The 19,169-nt window shown below is 41.3% G+C and overlaps 1 protein-coding gene across 1 annotated transcript in view; it reads left to right on the top strand.

Annotated features, from left to right (window-relative positions):
* Nucleotides 1-300: 300 nt before the first annotated feature.
* LOC134540065 (WASH complex subunit 3-like) overlaps nucleotides 301-19,169 on the top strand; it is a 97,500-nt gene continuing 78,631 nt past the window's right edge. The window contains exon 1 of the mRNA XM_063382524.1: nucleotides 301-2,072. Coding sequence (XP_063238594.1) covers nucleotides 1,528-2,072 — 545 coding nt within the window. The 5' untranslated portion in view covers nucleotides 301-1,527. The remainder of the gene's footprint in view (nucleotides 2,073-19,169) is intronic.

Here is a 19,169-nt window from a genome sequence, read left to right as displayed (position 1 = left end):
CCTTGTCAGGCGCACCTCGCGGAGGTAGCGTGGGCAGCGCAGGAAGAAGGTGGGAGGGGGGAGAGAGAGAGAGAGAAGGAGACGTGGGATGAGAGGGGAGGAAAAAGGAAAAAGGAGGGAGCGAGAGAGGGAACCACGGCCTCGGGGGGCCTCGCCGGTTCTACCTTCCAGTGGCCTCCACTTCTCCTCTCGTTCTTTGTCCCGACGGAAGGCGGGGAAGACGTGTGGGAGAGAGAGAGAGAGAGAGAGAGACAGACTGACCGGGTGAGGGGGGGGGGGGGGGAGGGCCCTCCGCCATTACAGTGCGCCCGAGTCGTGCTGGCGGCTTTAGCCCCGTCTGCGGAGGTTTTCTCTCGCCGGCAAACGCGCGCGCCAGTGCAAGGCTGTCCGAAGCGTGGAGCGGTCCAGCAGTTTCCCGGGGCCCGACGTTTGCGCGTTTTTCAGTTTTTCTTTATTTGGAGTTTCTTTCTTTTTTTTTTTTCTTCTCGTCTCGACGCGGTGGAACCGGGACGAGCAGGTGGCCGACGTGCGCGAAGACGAGGGACCCTTGTGCCCGCCATGCGCCCGGCGACGGAGTGAGAGGACCTGGTGCGTGCGCGCGTCGCGTGTGTCTCCACGTCTCTTCGGCGGTGCGGCCCGGCCGGCGCCCGCGGCGGGACTGGGACCTCATCCTCGTCGTCGGGAGGGATGGTACCGCACCCCGCCGACGTGATTCCACGACGGGAACCGGTGCCGCAGCTCCGCTGACCGCGAAAACGATCCCCCCACCCCTTTCCCCCACCACCTACCACACCACCCCGGCTCACACTCTTCCCTTCCCTGCGCCCCGGCCCCTGCGTCCCGCCGCCGATTGCGCGAGGCGAGTGCGCGAGTGAGGCTGGACTATCCCCGGCGACCTGGGGGGGTTTGTCCCGCCGAGAGCTAGAACCTGAAAACGGCGCAAGCGAGTTTCCTTCCCTTGTCATCCCTCCCTCTTCCACTGCACCTCCTCCGCAACCATTTTTTTTTTAGGCCTCCCCCTCCGTCGCTAGATTCAACCTTGCCCCCCCTCCTCTAAAACAACTACAAACTACCTTGTCGCCCAACCAACCCTTCTTCCCCCCCCCCTTTCCACTGCACCTTCACCCCTTGTTTTACGGGACAGAGAGAAAAACAGGTTCGTCATCATAATAATAATCGCGGCGTGGTGGTAGTGGTGGTGTTTGTTTTTGCGGGACTGTGCGATATTCCGGTTACCACCTGCCCACACGGGACTGAAACAAAACAAAAAAAAAAAAACACGCCAGACGAGGAATACGTCATTACCTTTTTCTTCCCCTTCCCCTCGTCATAAAACCGGAAATTCCTAGACCACTCACTGGCCCCTTTGGCGCACCGGATACCCCCCGCAGGGACTTACTACGTCGTTCGTTTCCTGCTTACGTCTAAACTCCACCCCCCCCTCCTCTCAATTCATGAGGACGGACTGCTTACGCCCGCGCGGTTGAACCCGTGAACCGTTTCCTCCAGAACTGAAATAAAAATAAAATGATGGCGAACAGGGAGATGGACGACGCCGCCAGACAGGCTCCAGAGGACGAGTCGTCCCAAATGTCGCCTCAGCCGCCGACGGCGTCTCCGGCGCCCTCCCCCGACCCTTCTTCGTCGCCGCGCAGCCCCCCGGTGATGCTCGCCACCATGACGCCCGTCAGCGTGGTCGGCCTGCAGCAGAAGGACTTCGACGACGACGACGACGACGACGTCGACGACGTCGACGCCAAAGACCCGCCCATGTACGACGACGACGAAGACGACGAAGATCCGATGCTGCACGGCGGCCGAGCGGCGGTGGACCTGAAGCTGTTCCAGCAGCCGCAGCGCCGGGGAGGGGAGGAGGCGCAGATGCAGATGATGCAGATGCAGATGGCGGAGCAGCAGCCGTCGCCGGCGACGACGACGACGACGACGACGGTGTCGGTGGTGGTTCAGCAGCCGGGGACCCTGCTGGGGCAGGCGTACGGCCAGCAGGCGGGCACGACCGTGCTGGTTCTGTCAGAGCTGGTGGACGACATGCCTCAAGTCATCGGGCTCAGGTAACCCACCCTCACCCTCCCTCTTTTTTGGTCAGTGTTGGAACGCTGAAAGGCCCGTATACAGGGGCGCAACAACAGGGGGGGAGGGGGCAAGGGTATTTTGCCCCCCCCCCCCTTTTCTAAAACCTTGAAGTGGGGGCAAACGGGGGGCAAAGAAAGTGCCGTGTAATCAATTTTTAGATAATAAAAACGGTTTAAATAGCACCATTTTCCGCCTTGAAATACAAATTTTTCCCGGGGGAGGACCCCCGGACCCCCCGCTTCAATAGGGGGGGGGGGGGGGGGGCTCGATGATTCTTTATAAAAAAAAAAGGTATATTGCCCCACCCCCCCTTTTGAAAATTTAGTTATTGCGCCCCTGCTCGTATACAACAGTCCGAAACATCTGTTCGGCCCGTGTCTTTAACCCCTGTGTAATGAAAACACGTCACATCGTCACACGGAGGATTTCCCAGTCTACAAACTGAGATGTCCGCTGTCCGAGTATCCTGAATTATAAAGTAGTCACTAGAGCGCAGTAAATGTCTTTTTTTTTTCCGATTTTTTTTGTTTATTGTTTTCGTGCATTTTTTTTTATTTTCAACGGGAACCGGAAACTCAAAAATATCGTGATCTGTTGTTGTTATGTGCTACCAAATGACACAGATTGGGACAAAAAAAAGTTCAATTTGACCAATGTTCTTCGGACCTGGGAGATTCGAACCATCGCCCGCACCACGCGTGACATGACGTGAACCAATCAGCGATCAGTGTCCGTCAGACACAGCTTAGGACATTGTAATTGTGGACGTGCATTTAAGGGGTGCTAGGCCCCGCCAAAATTTTTGCTGTGATTATAATTTCGAACTATTTATCCAAACTTTTTTGGCATGTCAAGGCATAAATCATATTTCACCAGACCTTCCATGCCTTGTTGCAACCACACATTTTTACCAACAGGCTCTAGTCTGTAAGCGCCGCGAAGAAATAACTTATTATTTCACACGGGATATTACAACTATCACGATAACAACACCAGTTTACAAATGAGCCAAAGCTGAGTCATATACCACGGGAAACCACACACACAAACACATACACACATATCTATTTATAGCACGGAAATTTCTTTGTAAACGGTATCAAAATGTGAATTTACAAGATTGAGAAACCTAATCCCCCTTAATGATGATGCTGGTGTCAAAACTATAATATTTTCTAGGATAGAGATTGTATGTATATTATTTATTGTCTTTGTAGGTGGCGAATTTATGGCAACACAATTTCTCTTACGCATACCTATTTTTGTAAATAAACCACCATTGCAAAAGCTATTAAAAATCCACAATTTTACAAAGCAAGTGTAGAGTTTAAAGTGAACTAGGTTAATAGTAAATTGTTTTATTTTCATCCCAGTTCAACGTATGTTCAATAACAAAAATTTTTTTCCGAGGCTGATTTTTATGCACTGAGTTTACCAAGATGAAGGTATGTGATGGCAACAACCCCGTTGTTCCAACGTCATTTTGTTAGTATATTTTAATTGGCATGAAACGGTTCGAGTTCATAAGAAATAGCTCAATTTTATTTTATTTTATTAAGGTACATTATTACATATTTAACTTACTCAGTGAAGATAATCAGAGAATAGTCTAAGAATTAGAAAAACGTACATATACATTAAATATTAGTTTGTCTTGCCTTAAAATTCCAAAATTAAAATTACGAAAACAAAACCCACTTGCGAAATGGAGGGAATAATTGTGCAATCGTGTTTTGTTTACTCAAGCATCCTCCGTGGATGTCAACAAAACCACCAACACCAGCCATCAACCGAGAGTTAAACATACATTTTCTCTGACGTCTTCCAATTGGTTTTGGGACTTTTTAACTAGCTTTTTGGTTTTTTTTTTGTGAGCTTCCGACTGTAACGCAAAGGATGTATTTATGTATTTATTTACTTATTTATTATCATCATTTTCTGCTATTATAACATATATTTAAATTTTACAAAATAAGCATAACGCATAACATAAATATAATAGATAACTCATAGATTATAATAGATAAAATGAAAATAGTTGATAGGTAATAAGTTAGAAATCAGAATTAAGCTAATTTACAGATAACTAAAACCAAGCATGGTCCAACAAGCGCTGGAAAGTAATTAACACTTAAAAAAGAACCCGAATTGCGTAACAAGAGTAAATGCCAAGATTAGGGCTTATCAGGATCATATACATAAATGAAGACATGTTGGTTGGTTTCACTAAATTTTCTGGGTCATTCTGCATTTCATTGTTGCCTATAAAGCTTTTAAAATCAGAAGTATTTAAAAAAAAAGTGGGGTTGTGCCAATCTGAAAATAATTTTTTTTTTTGTAAAATGTTTGAAAATTAGGCACTTCTATGTAACTTACTAACAAATACAAATCATACTAAGGTAAATATTAAAAATTCACCTACAAAGGGGAAAAAATACAATTTTTTGATTCACATTTGGCCCACACTTTTAAAGAATAATAAAAAAAACTATACCAGCCACAAACGTTAACTACAACTTTAACCCATTTTTCATCTCTCAATCGTCACAACACCGCACAGTTATGGGAGGAGGAAAAAAATGTTACACTCGAGGCCGTTGGCCATGATTACGTCATTGAAAAATTCATCTCACAGAAACCATGAATCGAAATTTTGTTGAGAACAAAGCAAAAACCAAATTTACATAATATTGGTTACTGTTTTAATTTGGTGTTTCATTTCCATCATTGAGGTACTACCTGCTTGGCCTCAAGATATTCTAGCTTTTCAAGAGTAGCTTTAAGTCTAACTGTTAACTTGCTTGCCGAAACATAGTTTCATCAAGAGAGATTTATTTGTTTTTGGTTCTTTTATACCTACACGGCGAAAAATTGAATAAATTTAGCGTCAGTTCATCAGTAAGTTTTGTCTCAACGCAAATATAAAATACATGCGAGTACACTTACACAATAATCTTTAAGAGAATAATATTTTTTTTACTCCCGTGTGTGAATTGGTAGCTATTTAGTCATTGATTGCAACCACATGTCTGTACTGTAAGACTATACACAAATAATTACAGGTTTAAAAATCCTTTAAATATCGTCATTAAAACTGATGTGTATACCACTGAAATTGTAGCACTGTTTCTGACAAAGTTGTGGATTTAGCTTCCTTTTTTGATTTTTATGTACTTTAGCAAAATTTAGTCCGTAACTCACTTTTAGAAAAACTGTTCTCATTGTCCCAATAGCAGAATCTTGTGACCAGCCTAATGAATGTCTACAAAACCGACAGAAATACTACCAAAATTGCTCATTTTTTCGGGGTGAATTATACAACAAATCACCTCTTTTATCTGAACTTCGAGTCTTTTGTTTCTTCTAAGCATTTATTTGAAATGTTTCATGAACTCAACACATTAATTCTGATATTATAATATAAAGTACTGAACAGTGTTTACATACAGTGTGAGCATGAGAATACACCAGGTATTTATTATTGCTTTCTTAACAAATTTAAATATATTTTAATACTAGATGTTTAAAAATAAAAACCTAAATACAAGTCATAACAAATATAACGTTTGAACATGTATGTACTTAACTGTCTTGATCAAATACTAATTTTATTCAAATTTTAGTTTAATTATTTAAAAAAAATACAATTTATGATTAAATTTTGATAAAGACCTTTTTATCATAGTCAATAAAGTATATAAAATTAATGCTTGAGGTATTGTGTACATATTTATGACTATACAAAATATTCAGACAAACAATCTACTCAGCAAGAAATATTTAATTCTGTTTTACAACGAATGGACAAAGGTTTCGGTTGTGAACAAGACGTTTGCTAAACTGTCGCGTGATGCACTTGAGGCAAAAGCTTTTAGCACCAGCATCTGAACTTCTTCGTTCGTTGCATCTTGAACTTTGTTGGAAAATAGTTTTTTCCATTGTTCATTTATGCACACTGAAAACAATTATATTTTTTCTTAAAACACGTAGGTAACATAGATGATGGTTTCAATATTAATCTTACAAAAGACAGGAGAATGCCAACATAGTATTTTTCAACTACAGAATCAAATTTCATAAAGAAACATTTTTACCGAAATGTTTCAGTTTCATTAATGTGCTGTTTTTTTTTTAAATTTTAAATTTAATGTGATTCAGAACTAAGAGCAATACATTTATTTAAAGATATCTTCTACGATGTATATGATAAACACAAAATCAGATCGAATGACCATTCAGTTTAACGGAGATGATAGATAACGTATCAATTTAAACATGCACATCACACATTTTATGCCAACTCTACCAGAAATAGTTTTGCCAAAGCAAGTGCTACGGTAAGTTACTTATAAACAACATTGTAGGTGCGAATGACTTGTGCACGTGGAAAGTTATTCTATTGGTAAATTTATTTTTATGTTTGCAAGACTGCTTGCAACAAATTACTAACCAGCGTTAAACAAAAATGTAATTTTCTACCTCCGGGAACCACATTTGTTCTCACGCCTAATGTATTTTTAATACGAGTTGGTAGCCTGACGGCTAATTATCACAATCGCAACGTTTAAAAATATGGATGATTATGAGTCGTTTCACTCATCACTGGGTGTCATGCCGAGGCAGGATGATTCTGTGGTGGTTTACCTTTGCCTTCCGCGGGACGAAAGGTTTAAGGGACATCACAAGCAGCCAGTTCTAAACCCAGGGAGAAGGTTTTGAAAAATTCCCCTCCCCTCCCCTTCCCGGTCCCTTTGAGCAATAAGCTAGACTCGCTAGCCACCAGACCAGTGGGTGGACGATGCGAAAATGTCGGCTTCTTTAAAAAATTCAAACCACTCTGCGCGTTTTCGAACCACTCTGCACTTAGCACGAGCTTAGGTCAGCTGACTCGACAGTATCACCACGTGCTGACGTTAACATACAATCGTATGACCTGACAGTATGTTAAGATTATTTGCAGGCCTTATCAAGATAACTATAAATAGCAACTATGCGATGTGTAGTATATTCCATGGTGGTAAGTAGCAAAGGAGTGAGTGTGTGTGCAATATTAGTAATATGAATAACTGAAGTGCAAAAGAGGATGACAAACACTCCTCCCATTTCTTTCAATTTGGTTAGATTTTTTTTTGTAATAATGAATGTTAACGTTAATTTCATGGTAATGTTTTTTTTTACAATTTTGTTTAACAAGACTCACTAAATAATGGCGTTTTTATTTTTCCTAACGAGTTACTTTCAAGCCATTAAGCAAATTTCTAGCGTTAGAATATATACACCTACGGTTTGTTCTCTTGCCCAGATTGACTTGTACTTTAGAACATACGTACAACCATTCCATAGAAAATACCTACTAGAAACTTGATCCATCATGTTTTCTTTATTTTATTTATATATATTTTTTTATCTTCGCATGGGAAACTGAATCAAAATACAGCGTTGTAGAACAATGTGTAAGTTGTAAGAAATCAATAAGTATTGACAAACCTAGGTAAATATATAAATCACAGGTAAGAAAAAACCGGAAGTACGTTGTTGATAGCTGTTGTAAAAATATATTATAATTATAACAGATACTTCCTCGGAATAAATTAGACCAGTACACAAAATAAACCAACACAGAAAAACCACAAATTGTCCAGGATTGATGAGTCATCGCGAAAATAATTTATGGCCAGCATAGTTTTAAAATCACTTAATACTTTTGCTTACTCCTATGACTATAAGAAATTTGGACAGATTGTAATGAAGAGTATGAAACAGTGAACGGTAAACCGTACCACGATAAATCATGAAAAATCAAAAGACGTATAAGCTTGCTTTGTTTACCGGCTTATTTCCATCTAGGGAATTCTCTGCGTATTTTACTTTACTGTAATTTTCGATTACAGCCTCTCTCGTTTTCCCATGTTCAGTACGTTTGCCAGTCTTGGATTTCTACGATATGCACATGCTAGGAATTGGCACATGCCATAATAGTCCAATGCAGTGATACATACGCAAGTGTTACTAAAGCAAGGTTAAAAAAAATTTTTCACACAGAAAAATAAGGGAAAACGTCTGCCTGAGCGACGCGACATGGGCCTGGCAGGCGTTCCCCCATTAGACTCGCGGAATGTGTTCCGTTATCGCTCGCGCTCCATTAGACGTTATTGCAGAACGGGAACCAGCAATGCGTGGTCGTTACGTCGGCTATGGCGGAAAGGGGGCTGAGGCAGGAAAAAAAAAAAAGCGTGTGAAGGGGAAGAGGGGGAGGGGGAAAGACAATGAATTATTCATGAGCGGCAAAGAAGGTGCGGTCGACTCAGACCGTAGAAGGCAGCGAGTGACGCCGAGCCTTGCGCTCCATCTCTCTCTCTCTCTCTCTCTCTCTCTCTCTCTCGTGAGCGAGCGTTCCGTCCTCGCAGAATTCCCCGCCAAAAAATTACCGGGGCCGCGTTCCGAAATACAACCCCCCCCCCCCCCTCCTCTTATTGCGCGCCGCAGCGACGCGGAGAGGCTAGTTCCGACAGTTTCTGTTTTCAGCGCATCGTTTCATCTCCCGGACAAACTATTGCTTTCAGCCGCTCGTTTTAAGGTTTTCTGCACTTCAGTGGCGTTTGTCGTTGGTTCACTGGTTATTTGACAGGTCCTGATGAACCAAAAGCCAATGAAGAAGCCTTAAAAAATAATAAAAAAATAAAATAATTAAAAAAATCTGACCGAATCACGCACGAACAAGAAAATAAAAATAAAAATACGTAGCTTGGGTCCAAACGTCAGGATAAAATCGTAACAAATGTTTCGCATTTGCTATCAATCCATGTAGCCGGAAGGCTACTGATGATTCGGTAGGGGCAGGTAGGCCATGCTAGAATAAACAATAGGTCTACTGTTGCACACTATTTATATGCGCCGTCGAGTGCGCTAACAAATTTGCATGTGTCTCTACAGTGCACAACAGACAGACTGGAACTGTCTCTTCTTTCCTCCTCGCCAGCCTGCTAGCCAGCGCGGTGGAGGGGTGATAATCCCCTTGGCATCCGGGCTAACGGGACTCCTGGAGGGTGCGCTGCATTCTGGCCCAAGGGTACACACACACCTGCTGATAGCCGCATGGTGGGCGTAGCACGGTAGATTTGTTCGCGATGTACCGCCACAATCCCTTTGAAACAATGGTTACACAGGGTAGTATAATGGTTACAGAATAGAGAAATCACTAATTTATCGCATGTAGCATGGGTCGGAGGGGAAGGTAAAGCGCACAGCGCCTGGCTATGCACCAGATGAACACGACAGCGAGCGCGATGACGTCACCGGCAGCAAGGCCGCAACTAGGGGGGAGCAAGCGGGGCATACGCCCTGGGCGCAAAGCTGTGGGGGCGCCGAAATCGCTTGCACTGTAATTCCTACTACAACTGGTAACTGGTAAAAAGTTTTTTTTTAACTTGCATGCCAGGAATGTCTAATCTAATTTACAATATAACGTCTCAACATATTTAATGAACAAGTCTAGTTATTATACGGACTACTTTATGGACATAGTGGGTTCATGCATGGAAGGTACAGTAGCACAGAAACTGTTACATGTAGGTATGGAAAATGCTTAAATAGCACCATTTTTCCGTGGAAGGGCCCCCGGACCCCCCGCTTTATTGGTGTGGTACGTGAAAAAAAAGAGGGGGGGGGGGGCGCATGAATCCATTCATGCCCCGGGTGCCAGAGACTCTAGTTGCGGCCCTGACCGGCAGAACCGATACCGCGCGACAAACACGTACAGACATGTTCTATCCGTAGAGACCTGCAAAATTCGCGGTTTTTGATGGCCTTCAGGATAGACTGCACATACCCCTGTACACTCGGGCAAATAACGCAAGTTCATTGGTTGCCGACTTGTAAGTCGTCTCAGCTGGTTTGACTGTGATTCGATCCTCTTTTGGTTGAGGGTTTATAACTGGTTGAGATTCGTCCAGATGAACAGTAAGCCAATAGAAAAATTATCTAAGCGGTATATGTGTTGGAATTCTAGCCTATCACCGAATGAATCCACGATTTTTTCAGGTCTCTATCTATCCCTTGTGGGCTCAACCATTCTTGACGCATTTTTAGTCTCGTTCTTAGGGATTCAAATCTAAAGGTATTTTGTCACACAAGGAAGTTCGACCATCATTGTAACGAACGACTAAAATTTTTCACGTCTAAAAAAAAAAAAAAAAAAAAAAAAAAGCAGAATCCCGTGAACAAATGCCGGTTTTTTTTACACGTCACGAATATCATGAAAGTCATGAAAAAATTAACGTAACTGAATAACTTATCACAAAAGTCACCAAAAAGTCTAGGAATAAACAGTAATGGTATTGAAAGTCACGAAAATAAATGCCAGGTGCCTCAGTTATGAAAATTTTTCAAGATTCCAACATAAAAATCAGCATGTTCCTCCGTATAGTATATCTATTTCGTGTTACGTAACTATGTTAAGTTAAATACGTGTTATTATTTAGTTATAAAAATTCGGAATAAATTTTTACAAAAGGTCGTGAAGGAAGTCTTGAAATCGGTTCAGCAGGTATTTGTAGACACCCTGTTATGACAGTCACTTGACTATACACATGTCTAGCCGGACAATAGAAAATAACGTGAATTCGCAGAACCCATATATTTATTTCGCTGGTCGTGGCCTCCGCGTCTGCGTTTCGAGCTGTGAACGACCTCCCGAACCCCTCGGAGGATAGAATAAAGGCGAACAGGTGTTCGGTCAACATGGCGTTCTCCAAACCCACCCTTCCAGAACCTGTTCCTCCCCGAACCTCCCTCTGCCGTGCGACAAGCACCCCTGTGGTTCTCCAGACTCCCTCACACAAAGAATTTTTTTTTTTTCAAACACGATTCCCCTTCTACTAGCTTCCCCCCCCCCCTCTTCAACGTCTCCCGAAGGCCAAATAACTGGCAGGTCTGTAAAACCCCACCCTCCCCCTTATCCTAAACTTCGCCCCGGCGAGACCCACAGGTGATCGGTACAGTCGCTGCTGCTAAATGCTGAGCACAGGTGGGATGATTGGTCTCTCTATCCGTTCCGTTTTCTCTAAGCATGGGTTTTCTCAACTTTCCTTAGTTGTCTCGTTCCAGTCAATATTTTTTAAATAAATCTGATGCTGCCTTTCTAATCTCAGTTTTGCCAAAATACAAAAAAAAAAAAAAATTAAAAGTATTCAATGGATGAATAAATTATTAATACCATTTTTCGAATACATACGCAATTATGGGGAAATAAAGAGAGAAAATTAAACGTTCCAATATGAATAACCTAGTACAGAGTCTTATAATAGTAACTTCTTTACATAAAATAAATATTTACTTTATTTTTAAGATTGGTACTTTATGTACCTGCAAAAGTAAAATGTTTATATTTGGCCAGTTGGGTCAGCAAATAGATTGGAAATAAATTTTTTAATGCTTAAATGTGCTCAATTGTTAATATACTGAAAACAATACATAAGCTCTCGGTTTATAGATATTTTATAGGACAGTTATTTCAAGTCTTAAGACTATATATATATAAATAAATATAAATATATAAATATATATAGCACATATTTACTGCTCGTATGCCCTTAAAACACTCAATTCACATATGTAAAGTTTGAAAAAAAATTGACGAATTATATTTACATTATACAAGGTTTGAAGTAACTGATTTTCCTAATTGTTCAGTAGCGAAAATTCAGTGGAAATTTTTTGTTTAGAATTTAAAACTACGATTATAAATAGGTCTGAACTTAACAAAAAATACAGTTTTCGTACAGCGAAATGTTGTGTGTTACTGGTGGAATGCCTGTAACAGCATTGTGTAATAAAGCTCCAAGTAATTTCAATAACGTAATACAAACTGTTAATCGGCTAATTCTATACGAAAAGTGGAACAAATCCATGTCCTCTTTGTTTCTTAATATCATAACCTGACTTAGCACAAGGCATTCCCAGGGTTTGTTGACATACATGCGCAATTAATTACTAGGCTAGCTTGCTGCTGATTGGAAAATAAAAGGGAGATATAAGGACGTGCGAAAAAGAACTTTAAAAATCCTTTAAGTTGTTTATTAAGTTGTTGAATTCTCTGATTTTCTACTTTGTGGTAAAGTTAAAGTCTCCGAGTTGCTGTCTTGTAATTCGTTGAAGTCTCCGAGTTGCTGTATTGTAATCGTTGAAGTCTCCGAGTTGCTGTCTTGCAATTCGTTGAAGTCTCCGAGTTGCTGTCTTGAAATACGTAGAAGTCTCCGAGTTGCTGTCTTGTAATTCGTTGAAGTCTCCGAGTTGCTGTCTTTCAATTCGTTGAAGTCTCCGAGTTGCTGTCTTGTAATTCGTTGAAGTCTCCGAGTTGCTGTCTTGTAATTCGTTGAAGTCTCCGAGTTGCTGTCTTGCAATACTTTTAAGTCTCCGAGTTGCTGTCTTGCAATACTTTTAAGTCTCCGAGTTGCTGTCTTGTAATTAGTTGAAGTCTCCAAGTTGCTGTCTTGAATTTCGTTGAAGTCTCCGAGTTGCTGTCTTGCAAATCGTTGAAGTCTCCGAGTTGCTGTTTTGTAATGCGTTGAAGTCTCAGAGTTGCTGTCTTGTAAAACGTTGAAGTCTCCGAGTTGCTGTTTTGTATGACGCTAGTCTCCGAGTTACGTTCGTGCTCTGTAATAGTTCAAGTCTCCGAGTTTGTGTTCGTGTTCTGTGTTTGAAGTTTCTAAATAGTGCTTTGTAGCGGGTTGAATTTTCCGAGTTGCGTTCGTTCCCTTTCAAGAATGTTGAAGTCTCCGAGTATTGCGCAATACAATTCCGCCACCGGCTCTTCGTGCCTCTCGTTGGTATTAACGAGAGTCCGCCGTCGAAACCACCAAACCATGCCCCACTTCCTGCGTGGATGCGTGCAGCCACGCGTAATTATAAACTAAAAGTCCTTCAATTACCCACACAAATGACAGCGGTAGTCCTCATGGGAACACGGGCCACAGGACTGTGGGGAGATGGTCTTCAGTTTTTTCCCCTCAAGACTGTTTTTTTCTGTTACATGCCATCCTGGAGTTCTTTTTTTTTTTAAAGGAACCCCACAAGAGGCAGGAGCTTTCCCCCCTCCACCACCCCCGCCCCCTTCATAAGCATCATCATCGTCATGAACCTGCACGCTTCACGCTCATCCAAGCACGAGGAACCCGTCAAAAGCGAAAACAATGACGCAACCAATCAAACTGAATAGGCTACAATGTAAGTAACGCTTCGCTACTCTTCCGTCATAATTGTTGGATATAATCGCCAATCACGAAGCACACGCGGCTAGTCTCTAAATCTTTTCGCGAAGAAATACGCGTACCACTACAGATTAAGCTCACGCGATAGACTATAAAAAATCACAATAATCAAACCAGTCCTATAATTTTTGACTTTCAAGGGCTTAAAGCTAGTTCCTATGCCCTGTCGACCCGAAAAAAAAATAAGCGCTGGGGTTGTATTGCAGGCCCTGTGGGAAAAAAAAACTAAAATCCATTATGAAGGGACCTAGTTCCACATAACATGACACAAATTATCATTAATATTGGGAAATTTCAAACATTGAACCGCTTAGTCCAAATTTAAGAGCCCAGCCTACCTGGACACACATACGGTGTGCAGGACTTAAGGAAAAACAACGCTATTTTAAAACTACTCAAGATATCCGAGTGGGGTCTGTTTACAAAAAGCATTTAAGAGTTCGCAGAGGGCCGATAAGTAGGTTGGTTTCCGGATTAAGGTTTCAAACTGTATTTTTACAAGAGTAAAATGACTAAAAGGCGTGTTTCCAGAGTAATGTTTTGGCATGAAACAACCAGTACAAATTCTTTAAAGTTCTTAAGGGACTTGCATTACACCTTTACCTTAATTTCTCCGCCATATTATGTTACGGTCACCGCTCAGATTTCACAGTTGCCCTATGCACGACGAGAAGACTGCGCGCCAATTCAGAGCCTTGCGCTTAGAGGCGGCGACAGCGCTAGAAATACCAGCGAGCATCGCACCGTACTATCGAATATATTCGGGACCGTTAAGTGCTTTGCAATTATTGTGAGGCAGTGATGACATACTGTACATAGTATTATTATGATGGTAGGTTTTTTTTTATTTGTTTACAATTAGATTTATAAGTTCTAAGACACTTTCTTTGTTATTTGTAAGTCCTAAGTAAATCCTTTTTTTTTTTTTAACTCCCGGATATCAAACAAGATCTTTTTTTTTGTTGTTGTTACTATTTAGAAATTTTTTTCCTGATAATCAATGATTTAAACATATGCGTTCAAAAATTTTTATGTAAAATTCTTCACTATTGTTACTTTTTTTTTCCACCTCGAAATCAATGGTAATTTTACTTCGACATGATCGATAGGCTAAGATAAATTAAGAGAAAATGCAGGTCCTAAAAAAAAAAAAAATGTCGGACTGAAGACGGGGGCAACACCAAGATAACCGACTAGTAGGAAATGTGGGAAGCCGCATCTAATTCCAAACGCGGGACGGACTGAGACATCAAGTTACGTCTTTTTTTTTGTCGTCGCGGCTGTCACATGGAAATAGAGCATTCAGCGGCCCGCTGACGCCGAGCTGGGGACACCCGTAGTGGCTTCCAATTGAACTATAATTCATCTTCCTGTCCAACCAGGGAGGCGCTGAAAGGACACAAGACGCAGGAGTGCCAACAGAACGCCGAGGACGGGACTCAATAGAATTAATAATAAGCGTATAAGTTTTGTCACACTGAGCCCGAAACAGCTGTCACGACCGAAGGCTTCAAACTTGAGAACAAACTACCTCACACTACCTAAAGCACTTGGGGAGGATAGAAATCTGGCCCCGATTTTACACAAACTGTTAAAAAAAATTTCCACATTTAATTTACGAAGAACTCGGGTTGCAAATTATCTACGGATCTTCGTAACTTTACGGCTTTATTTGTAAATTTTCGATCACAAGAGTCAAAAAGAATATTTATTATTGGTATATTAACAAAACTTAAAACAAAAACTGGTCAAGTCCACAGTAAATACACTCTTATTTTGTTCATGCGTATGTTACTTTTGTTTAAAACGAAAACACAAAACTCGGAATTTGAAAGTGTGTAGTTTCTACGAATATAATCACTGCAGGTGCCTCTCCCGATTTTTTATTTTAAATTTGTTTGAAGAAGGTAAACATCTACAAAGCATATCACTCTATATCTCTATATTTCTCTCTCTATGTATATAAAAATTTCTATATATTGCTAACTCTCTCTAGCTCTGTCGATGTATCATTATTTCTTTCTATATCTCAATATATCTCCCTATATCTCGCTCTAAATATATATCCCTCGCTCTATATCGCTCTCTATTTATCTGTATATTTCCCTCTCCCTTACCTCTCTATCTCTCTACATTTTCCTATCTATAACTTTATCTTTACTAAACAGATGAACACACACCAATTCATTTATATATATGTATATATACATATATACATACATTACCTATCTATAGTTTTATCCATCTTTTTACCTGTCACAGGTGCGACAAAACACGTGCGTATTCGACTGCAACGTTGTGTCAAAATGTCCAAGCAATCGACGAAGAACTTTCGGGCATTTAAGATTTTGAACGAACAAACATTTACATTTTTATTAATATGGATTGAAATATGGTCTTAATAATTAGGTGCAAATGGCTTAAGATAATCCTCACATACCTAGTAGGTATGACTCCCGCAGCTGTTGAGAAAAAAGTTAACCATTTATTACAGGAAACGTTCAGGAACAAAAAAAAAATTTTTAAGAGTTGTGATTGAAAATAATAATCACAGAGTGTGTTTTCTGTGCGCAAGTTGCAGCATTCGCAACCATGATGCACACACCTTCGCCTTGCAGCCACGCCGCTGAGCGAATGAGGGCCAATTTACCATGGAAACGCTTGTCACAACATGTATACTTATCGCGCTGTTTGCAAAGGTTATTGCAATTTGTGCGTGTTTTCCCCCCTTCGGAATCCATCATACGCAGGCCTGAGTTATTCACACGAATTTATTGAAGAAGGAAAAAAGTAATCTGCCGCATTTATTTACCTGTGTGTTTAACTTGAAGTTAATTAATCCTGATTGCAGATGAATTGTGCTTAGAAGATCATTAAATGTTGTTTCCTTTGCTCAATGAGTGGTGAAAAGTTTCTAATTGGCGTAAGATTTTGTGCATATTTATTTAGTATAATGTTTATGAAATCTCCGTCGAGTCAGGACTGTGTTAACGGTTTAATGGCCTGCGTAATGCGTTCTTTGTGGAAAGATTTAGAAAATCCGGGGCGGATGTGTAGAGCGTGGTTTTCGAAACACTTGTGCTAACGGGTGCATACATACTTCGGATAAGCATAGCGTTACGCTGCGCATTGGCGTGAAAATATATCGAGCGATGGTGGTTAACATTAGACCCTGAGATCAAGAAGAGTCTAATTGAAACCGCTCCACAACGTTTTTATAAAGGATGGTGGTCAATGAACCAAACTGCACTTGAATGAGAAGTTGGGTTAGGTTCGTACGATTTGTTTGATGAAATGATTCGAGAGGGAGGTGGGGTAGGGGGAGGGGGAGGGGGAGGGGGGGACTGACAGGTATGTATGCTCACCTTCACAATTAATAACACATTTTTTTTTTGTGGTCTTTGTGGCAAGTCGTGTGGGAACCGATGGCAACTGTAATTAATCACCGAGGAACACACACTTTGACGGGAGGTCACAAAAGTGCACGCTCTCTCAGCTGCGAGCCACGAAAGAGACGGACGGTGAATGGAATTCCTGAGACATCCACGCACCTTTATGGAGCACGCGGGGTCCCGGCTCGATGCTAATTACGGAACAGCCCTTGTGTTTCCTTGTGCTCGCTTTTCTCCCTCCGGTACCTTCATCACCCGTTTTGATATTTTAACGTTCATGCCTCGCATATATATTTTTTTTCGTCCTGGTGAAGATGGCTCGTTATCGTAATATGTATGTGTGTCCCAAATTTAACTAAAGTGGATTGCAAATTTTCACCCCGAAATCCTAAATGGTTTATTTCTTCATCTACGTTGATTTTTTCTCTCACTCGCTACGGAAGATACCTTAGATTGCACAACTTGAGCTTCCTTAAACAAAGAGGTTCACCTTCCAAGCCCGGATATATTTATTTTTTGTATTTAATGGTAACTCAACGCTAACTTGAATACTCAAATCCATTTTTAATAGCCTCGTCTATTGTAAGTGTGTGCAGATCTTCAGAAAAAAAATAAAACAACACTGTAAAAAACTTTTCAAGTAAATTGAGTGGTGCCTGTTTGCGAAAAGCATTTAAGAATACGATGAAGGTAAATAAAGAGATTTCTTTAGTAGTATTAACTGTATTTTTAGGAGAGTAAAATTGGCTAACATTATTGTATGTAGGAAACATCTGTTAAAGATACATGAAAGCACGCAAGGGACTTGATTTTCACTTTTACGTTCATTTCTCCGCCATATGTTATGGTTATCGCTCAGATTTCATAGTTGCCCTATGCACGATGAGAATACTGCACGCCAGTTCGGAGGAGACACCGCGTTAGAAGTACCAGCGAGTGTAGCACTTACCTACCATCCCGCGTTGCTAACGCAGATACTTTACTTTAATAATAAGTTCAAGAAACTTTTAAAGTTTAGTATCTGAGACCATAAATCTGTAAATATTCTAAGGCCAATCTCTGACTTATTTAATATCATGTTTTAGCAACTGTGTCCCTTCCTTGTACGACGACAACCCCCCCCCCCCCTCTCTCTCTCTCCCTTGAGAAGTGTATTTGGAGTCGCCCTTGAGCTGGCTGATCGGGATGCTGACTCGTCGTGTGGCGTGGGTGACTGCATCACGTGCCCAGACGACTGAGTCATAACATGCTCTCTTCTCCTCAGTCCTACTATGTCCACCTCTGTTCTACTCTGACCTCTGTCCTCCTCTATCCTCCTCTGTTCTCGTCTATCCTCATCTGTCATACTATGTTCTCTGTTTGATTTTTGACCAGAAATTTTTATTAAAATACTGTCCATCTTGTTGAAATTCATCATAACAGTTAATGCTTTAACGTTTTCCTTTGTCTATACGAACCTTGGTTCGCGCCATCCACCACAGATACCATAGTTACACATTTCCGTTTCATTCACGAAATTACTCCAACCAAATGCCGTATACCGAGATCTAAGACGTTACACAAGCATATGCAACAAACGCCAGTATGCGTTGCTGCCAACACTATTGGACTGTTAGAAATTCCAGTAAATTTACGGACTTCACGTTACAAGCAGAGTAGATACACACAAGTGAAAGAGACATACCTAGGTGTTTCTGCAGTATGATTAACAAGTTTTTGAATGTTCAGCTAATTACGTCAGTATTATTCTTGCGTATTTCATGTTCAGTGTTTAGCAAACATAGAACCCGAATATTTACGAGGATGTTGGTAAATTGCCAAATATCACAGGTTAATATTGTAAACAGAGTTCTTCGTAAAATTTTTTGAAGAGTTGATCAGTGAAGGTACCACAAGATACCAGGTTTAAGGCGGCTGTGACCTTGAATCCACTAGGAGTACAACACGTGTCGCGCGAGTAACAGCAAAGTCATCACGAAAGAGTGCTTCTCGTTCGACGGGAGAGAACCCCCTGCGTCACTTGGCGTGGCTGATGGTATCCCCCCCCCCCCCTATTTCATACAGTGGCGACAGGCCGGCAACGAAGCTCTGTCACTGGCGGGTGCGAGCTTCAGCAGCAGCAAATGGCGCGCATGCGTGGGCGGTGAACAGGTGCAGGTGTTATCTTTGAAATATTTGTGCAATGGGAGTGCATGACTTGGTGTAAACTTTTGGACATACTCCATTGCTAAAGCACATGCATGTCTTTAGAAGAAAAATACAAAAAAAACACAAAAGACAAAAACACAAATTAAGCAAAAAATTGCTGTTGTAAACACTATATAAGCACCACATAATATTCGATAACAGGAATATGGTCAAAAAAAGAAGAAAAACAAAGAAAAATGGACTAACGGAACGAAAAAAAACCCACAAA

This window comes from Bacillus rossius, chromosome 16, assembly GCF_032445375.1.
Source record: "Bacillus rossius redtenbacheri isolate Brsri chromosome 16, Brsri_v3, whole genome shotgun sequence".
NCBI lineage: Eukaryota > Metazoa > Arthropoda > Insecta > Phasmatodea > Bacillidae > Bacillus > Bacillus rossius.
Note: the sequence above shows the minus strand (reverse complement) of the source record. Positions and strands in the feature narration are given on the sequence as shown.